Source organism: Episyrphus balteatus, chromosome 1, assembly GCF_945859705.1.
Source record: "Episyrphus balteatus chromosome 1, idEpiBalt1.1, whole genome shotgun sequence".
NCBI classification, from domain to species: Eukaryota; Metazoa; Arthropoda; class Insecta; order Diptera; family Syrphidae; genus Episyrphus; species Episyrphus balteatus.
The window spans coordinates 87,761,915-87,769,462 of record NC_079134.1 but is presented as its reverse complement, the minus strand read 5'-3'; the positions used below and the strand labels follow the sequence as shown (position 1 = coordinate 87,769,462).

The 7,548-nt window shown below is 38.3% G+C and overlaps 3 protein-coding genes across 3 annotated transcripts; all 3 read right to left on the bottom strand.

Moving 5' to 3' along the window:
* Positions 1-379: 379 nt before the first annotated feature.
* LOC129906926 (uncharacterized) lies at positions 380-1,785 on the bottom strand. Its single transcript, XM_055982917.1, has 2 exons — positions 502-1,785; positions 380-442 (listed from the first exon to the last, which is right to left on the bottom strand). Exons 1-2 carry the CDS (start codon positions 1,783-1,785, stop codon positions 401-403), a joined length of 1,326 nt encoding a protein of 441 aa, XP_055838892.1. The 3' UTR covers positions 380-400.
* A 2,083-nt stretch (positions 1,786-3,868) lies between these two features.
* On the bottom strand, positions 3,869-4,735 carry LOC129908160 (uncharacterized). Its single transcript, XM_055984490.1, has one exon. The coding sequence runs from the start codon at positions 4,733-4,735 to the stop codon at positions 3,869-3,871; it is 867 nt and encodes a 288-aa protein (XP_055840465.1).
* Positions 4,736-5,074: 339 nt separating this feature from the next.
* On the bottom strand, positions 5,075-6,865 carry LOC129908150 (uncharacterized). Its single transcript, XM_055984478.1, has one exon. The coding sequence runs from the start codon at positions 6,863-6,865 to the stop codon at positions 5,075-5,077; it is 1,791 nt and encodes a 596-aa protein (XP_055840453.1).
* Positions 6,866-7,548: the final 683 nt, after the last annotated feature.

Sequence of the window (7,548 nt, the reverse complement as noted above, 5' to 3'; positions counted from 1 at the left end):
AACATCATAGTGTTCTTTAATAGCTACTGGCTTGCCATTGGCTAAATGTATTTCGCCTTTCCGGAATCTGACCGGAGTTTTAAGTTTTCGGAGAAGCTGTCTGGTGTTTGTATCTATAAATGTTTGTGTGGCACCTGTGTCTATTAAGGCGGTAATAGTTTGCTGATTTATTTTCATTTTTACAAAACATCACGGGTCAGTCCATGGTGTTACTGATTTTGCGCTGGTTGTTGGATTGATGTTTTCTGGTTCTTCGTTTAAACATTCGAGTGGATGTGGTGGATTTTCAATTTTCTGATTGCTTTGGTTTTCCATTTCATTATTTTGGGCTATGTCCTTTGATGGGCGGGACTCGGAATTGTTGTGATTCTGATTTATGGTGTGGGGTGTCTGACCGACACTAGTTTGTGCCTCTATCGGAATAAGCTCCATGGCAATCGGCCTGTTATGGATATTTTCTTGTGAGTTTTTGTTATTCGAGTCATTCAATACAATATTTACCGGATTCTTTTCCATTATTGAGGCTTGAGGGTTTTGCTGGTGACAAGAGCAATCTTTTGATAATCGGCCATCTTCTCCACAATAAGAACAAAACATGCGGAATGGTCGTCGACAATTAGTTTTGCTGTGTCCTCGCTGCTTGCAGTTCCAGCAATGAGTTCGGCGGTCATATTGGTCGGGCGACGAAGCTGTCTCTCTAAAATTTCGAGAGGCGACTATCGGTTTTTCTGGTGCTTTAGCAGGGTTGTTGAGCTTGTTTTCGTTACGAATATATTCATATTCTTCCGCCAGACCTGAGAGTTCTTCAAGGGTCTCAAAATCTTTACGCCGAATATACAAATGATATTCTGGACGTAAACGATCATATATTTTGTCGACATGGTCTTTTAAACGCATGTTGGGATGTTGATGCACAAGATATTGATACGATCTTATAAAATCTTTAGCTTTTTCTCTAGGGCCTTGACTTTTCCTAGCTATTTCATCTTCCAGTTTATTTATAAACCTTGTCGGAAGGAAATAGGTTAGGAAAGCTTTTTGGAATTCATCCCACGAGACAAAAGCAGTTCGATTTATTCGAAACCATTCAAGGGCGGGTCCCTTAAATATTTCGGAAAGTGCTTTCAAAATTTCGTTATTTCGAATTTTATAGCTTTCGTTAAGTTCGATTAATCGTTCAATAAATTCGCGTGCGCTGCCTGACCCATCATATCTTAATCCCCATTTACGTACAGTATTCATGACATCGACTTCACGACATACTGTGGGTCTTGAAAAAAACATGTGGGGTGCTTTGCCCCTTAGCCTCTCAACGTCTGCAGGAGGTTGAGTGAAAGTAGCAGCATTAGCAGAAAACATCGGCGGAGCATAATTTGGAACTGGATAGTACCAATCTCTAACTCCTGGTTCTCGGGTAAGACTGTCGAACTCGTTAATCGGTGGGTGTGCTGGCAGCGTGTGAGTGGAAGTGCTTGCTGATGTAGCTGCTCCAGGATTTGCTACAACGCATTTGCTTCCATCATTTTCGCTCTCGGGACTGCTTCGTTTTTCTTCTTCATCACCTTTCGTTTCCAAGACTTTTTCCAAATCTTCAAACAAGTTTTCGGCTGATTTACGAAGCCGGGCTTCTTTCATGTAAGTGCTAAACTTACTACGGAGTACATTTACTGTCCCTTCAGTATTGATGTTTAATTTACTCATTCGCTCGATGAGCTCCTTCTTTGATAAGAGGTAAATAGCTCCTATACTGGGAAGTAAATTGTCTTGTACTTCGGGTTCAGTCATTTTGAGTTTCTTGGTATCGGTATTCTCGGTTCCGGTTCTGGTATAGTGGATTCCTGGTGTATCGGTTTTTCAGGTAATTTCGGTTTTGGTATATCGGATTTCTGGTGTATCGGCTTTCTGGTGTATCGGCTTTCTGGTTTATCGGATTCCTATTGTACCGGGCTTCAGGTAATTTCGGTTCTGGTATATCGGATTTCTGGTGTATCGGCTTTCTGGTGTATCGGATTTCTGGTGTATCGGCTTTCTGGTTTATCGGGTTCCGGTAGTTTTTGGTTTCGGTTCTGGTGTTACTGGTCCATTTACTTTCCTTAGGATTTTTCCGGAAAAGACCTTATGGTCCCTGCTCGGGCGCCAAATAACAGTTTATATTTTTTTATAAAGTTGGTACGGTAAATATTAACATATAAGACTATTTCAAAATGGAATTCATATGATATTTTATCGTTTGTGTGCTTATAATTCACACCCACTTTTTGCCAGATATATTAATAAGAAGGCACCCAAGGGCCAGCAAAAAGCAGGTTGAGAGTGTTTAACTTAAAGCCTAAATACCATACGGATACCAAAGATTTCCCCCCACCAGTGGTAAGGGATCTAAAGTTTATGTATAGCCGGTACCATACCGTAGATAAACCGATTAACAGTCGTTGAAATCCAGAGGAAACTCTGTGAACAACCGGTTAAAAACCGTTGAAAAGCTAAGGGAAACCTTAAAGCTAAACCGATTAAAAATCGTTGAAATCCAGAGGAAACTCTGTGAGCAACCGGTTCAAAACCGTTGAAAAGCTAAGGGAAACCTTAAAGCTAAACCGATAAAAAATCGTTGCAAACCAGAGGAAACTCTGTGAGCAACCGGTTTACAACCGTTGAAAAGCTAAGGGAAACCTTACAGCTAAACCGATTAAGAGTCGTTGAAGAACCGGTTAGAAACCGTTGAACAACCAGAGGTCACTCTGTTGAAAACTGGTTAGAACCCAGCATTGCGTTACGCGCAAAACCAGAGAAAAAGGACCGCCCATAGCAGAGACCAGAGTTGCCGCGAGATACCGCCGTTAAAGTAAAATAGTGTTTTATTATTAAGTTTTATGAATAAATAAAGGTTTAAAAATTATAAATGATCTTTTAATATGTCAATTTTCAGTACCTCCCTTGGTTGACCCTGGACCCGACGAGCATACCTCAGCTATAAAATCCAAGGTACATCCAAAAAATGTACGATCAAACAACTTTGACCGTCAACCTGGGAACTCTATTTTGTCTTTTCTATTAAAAAGATAGAACGATCCTGGTTGAGATAAATTAAGCGAATATAACCAACATTTTCTTTCAATATTACTATGTTGTATCTTTTTCTTTTTCCTATAAAATTCAATTACTATATTATAGCCGATATACTATAAAAGCGAAAAACGAGAAAACTTGTGGCGAGACGAAATAAAAAGTAGCGAACAACGAAATCAAAATGCAGCGATTTATAGTTTTTTGATTAAGTTTATAGTTTTTATTGTCACTTTTAGTGCAAGATATATATAAGTTTTCACACAGAATTTATTTCTTTTTAAATTTTTATAGGAATTTATGTGGATTACCACTTTAAACACGTTTGGGCGCCAAAAAATGAACGATCAAGTACAAAAATTGACCGTCAACCCGGGATCTCTATATATACTTTTTTGACTAAAAGATAGATTGATCCTGGTTGGTGCGTTATTTATTTTAACGGTGGCGAATTGAGCAAAAGATTCGAAATTAATTTGTACCAACTTGTACTTTTTAACTATCTTTTTCGTTAAGCAAATACTTAGATTCGACTTTGAAGTGGCCGAGTGAATTCCACACAAAGCGAGCGAAAAAACAACGAGAATTTGTATCGAGCGAAGAAACGAAATCGATAAGAGATGTGCTGCGCAGAGCTCTAGGCGGGGAAGTGTTCTCTTCTTTGCAGGAGCAACTCTGGATTTGGCGACTAAAAGTTTCACTCCTACGGACCCACTATTGTCAATGCTCCGCAGATAAATGCAGAAGCCATACCCTTTCATAGATGCGTCTGCGAACCCATGTATCTGGAATCTGATATTGTTTTCTAGAGATTTGGAGAAATATTTTCGTCCCAATCGAATTTTTCTATCCAAAGCTGTTGTAGCAGTATCTTAGCCCGGATAATTATTGGACTAAGCAAGCCCATTGGATCAAAAAGAGACGACGAAAGCGAGAGAATAGATCTTTTTGTGTATTTTGTATAGACCCGATTAGGTTTGTATGAAAAAATGAATTCATCAGCACGAGGGTTGCAAGAAATACCTAACGTACTGGTGAGATTGGATTCAGTCAATTTGATGTCCTTTGGTGTAGCTTTTTCAATTAAAGCGACATGATTGCTGTTCCACTTCGAAAGTTCTAAGCCAGCTGTACTCAAAATTGAAACGACTTCATTCCGTTTTTGAAAAAGAGTATCCAAGTCGTCTGCCCCAGTTAGCATGTCATCAACGTAAAAGTCCGACTTAAGAACAGCAGCACCTTGACTAAAACGTTCGACGTTAATTTCAGCCAAATACTGAAGACAGCGAATTGCTAAAAAGGGTGCAGATGATGTGCCGTAAGTTATGGTATTGAGCTGGTAAGTTTGTATTGGGGTATGTTCGTTTTCTCTCCATAAGATGAATTGGAATTTCCTATCCGATGGATGCACAAGGAATTGCCTATACATCTTAACGATGTCTGCAGTTAGCGCGTATCGATAAAGTCTAAAACGTAGCAAAATAATCAAAAGCTCATCCTGTATAGTAGGACCCACCATTAGTATTCCATTTAAAGAAATTTGTGATGATGTGCGGCAAGATGCGTCGAAGACTACACGCAACTTTGTTGATACGCTATCAGGCCTTAATACATATTGATGCGGAAGATAATAATGATCTTCATCAAGGTTTGGATTGGGAACCAGAGACATGTGACCTAAACGTTCGTATTCTTTTAAGAAATCAGAATATTGACTTTTTATTGATGCATTTTTGGATAACCTACGCTCAAGCGACAAAAATCTTCTAAAAGCAATATCGTAAGAGCCTCCAAGACAGCTAGGATGTTTTTTGAATGGTAGTTGTACCATAAGCCGACCGCTAGGAAGCACCTTAATTGTGTCTATGAAATGCTTTTCGCATTCATTCTGCTCTTCAGACCATATTGACCGTAGACCTTGAATTTCTTCAAATTCAAAGAATTTTTCAAAATATTTATCAAGACCAACTTCAAGTGTATTGGCTACGCACGATGCTTTCTTTGAAGTGTTTTATTTTGATTTGTATCTTCCAGATACAATCCATCCTAATGCAGTTTGTTGCAATGATGGAAGTCCCTCTCCGAGTTTTATCTGACCTGATTCTAATAAATCGAAGAAAGCTTCAGCCCCTAACAATAAATCGATTTGTGACGGTTGATTAAAATTCTCATCAGCAAGCTCTAAATTAGAAGGTAGATTCCAACTGCTTACATTGAGAGATGCTTCAGGCTGATACCCAGTGATGGAAGGTGCAACTAAAAACTCGAGAGAAATTTCAAAGTTGCTATATCGTGAACGAATTGTTGATTGAGTTTGATATTTTATTTTTGTTTCAGTCACTCCTATTCCGACGATGTCAACATTCTTACGATGTTTCCTTAGACCAAGTGAATTGGCGAACTTTTCATTAATAAAATTGACTTGCGAACCAGAATCTAGTAGAACCCTACCGAGTTGAAAGCCTTCCGATGAGTCCTTGATAAGAACTAATGCTGTTGCTAAAATAACTTGTGCTTCAGGAACTTGCTCTTTTTCCATTGCGGAATGAGTTGCAGCCGATGTGCTTTGACCAGATGTATCTGAGGGAGTATCAATACCAGAATTGGTGTCTGCAGGTTGAGTCCTATGCAAAAGGCTATGATGTGCTTGTTTACAAGTCTTGCACTTATAAGACGACGGACATCTAGAGACACTATGACCCTTCCCTAAACAATTCAGACACAAGCCTAGTTTCTTGGTTTTCCAAAATCTATCCATAACCGAAAGCTCAAGAAATTTTTTACAATTTGTAATTGAATGGTTAAGGTCTCGACATAAGATACAGGATCGTTGGTTTGCAGCAAGCGAAGTTTGTGGGCGATGAGGATTTACTATTGTTGGCTTTGTTGATGAATGTTTGTTGAATGTCTTCACGCATTGTTCCGAACGAATCTGCTTGCTATCTCTTGCTTCCAAATATTGGCACCGTTTATTGAGTATGCTGGCACAATCCTTCCAATCCGGCAACTTCTTATAGTCCAGTTGTTCATCCCACTTCGATTGTGTATCTGTGTCAACCTTCGACATCGCAATATGAATTATTATTGCGTTACAAATATTCTCATGCGATCCTATAGAAAGTAGCGAACTAATCAACGCCGAAATATTGTCTACCAAGCTCCGTAGAGAAACAGAAGAAGCTTTTTGAACCTTGGGTAATTCGATCAGCTGTGAGATATATTCTAAGAAAATGAGGCAATCATTATCATAGCGCTCTTTCAAACTAAGAAGTGCCTTGGGGTAATTGGCTTCCGTGACTTGAAAAGCCTTAACTGTGCCAAGAGCTTGATCACTCAAACAAGAAAGCAAGTAATTAAATTTTTCTATTTTTGTCAAACTTAAATCATTTTCTACCAAATTGTTGTACGAATTTATAAAATTTTTATAGTCTGAATATCTTCGACTAAACTTTGGTAAACGTTGTTTTGGAAGATGACTAATTGTATGTGGGACAGTAGAAACTGTCATGTCTGCGACACTACTTCGTCTACCAGTACCCAAAAGCGAAAGAATTTTAGTTTTTGCGGTGATGTACAAATCTTCTATTTCACCTCTACTAGTATCTGTTGGTAATAAAACTTCTATTTTGGTTTGATATGCTAATATTTGTTTAAAATACGACTCCAAAATTCCTAGGCGACATTCAAGTTCAGTTGAAGTTAGGGCGTTAGAATTTGATTCCACGATATTCTTTATCCGAGATATACTTCCTTTAGTGGAAGCTCGTTGTTGTTTTAATTCATCAAGTGTTGGTTCAGCCATTGTAGATTTTTAATTTTCAATCATTCTTTAAACAGCGACAGTAAAAACAAAACCGATTATAATTTATTGAAAATTCAATTAAATTTATTCAACAAATCAAAAATGCTAGGTGGCAACCCTGTTGTAAAGAATAAAATTTCCCAACAAAAAACTGTCCCAACAAATTAAATCTCACGGCGAGTTGAATTCAAAGATAGATTGTGAGAATTGAGATCAATCCAAAATCCAATTTTAACAAGCGAATCTATTCTGTACTAAGAATTTCTTTTCAAAGCATTGAAGGTTAAACCTACGAAAAGGCAAAAGTTGTTTATTGCATTTCAACGACAAAAAATGCAATTCAAAAAAGCTCTATCAGTGAATTGATCATGAAGCAGAAATCTCCCCCGACGACGACGATGATGGCGATGATGACGATGATGACAACGTTGACGACCTGGGTGATGATGTATTGGCGAAATGAAGATCGATGCACTGATATCAAGTTGAAATCGAATCAGGTGTATATACCATGGAGATGATATGTGGCTACGATAAGAGAGTACGAGCGAATAGAGCAAAGCGATAAATGAAATCAATGATGTTGTGTGCTGAAATGTTGATCTGTGCACTGAAATCGAAATCAGGTGTGTATACTATGGATCCTATTTGTGGATTGTAAGTAACGAGAGAACGAGCGAATA

Bases quoted from the DNA above. Each gene is read 5' to 3' on its own strand.
- LOC129906926 (XM_055982917.1), bottom strand. From the start codon at position 1,785: ATGACTGAACCCGAAGTACAAGACAATTTACTTCCCAGTATAGGAGCT. The intron at 443-501 runs GTAAATATTGTA...TATCCATAACAG, and splicing joins CAATAATGGAAAAGAATCCG to GCCGATTGCCATGGAGCTTA.
- LOC129908160 (XM_055984490.1), bottom strand. From the start codon at position 4,735: ATGTCTCTGGTTCCCAATCCAAACCTTGATGAAGATCATTATTATCTT.
- LOC129908150 (XM_055984478.1), bottom strand. From the start codon at position 6,865: ATGGCTGAACCAACACTTGATGAATTAAAACAACAACGAGCTTCCACT.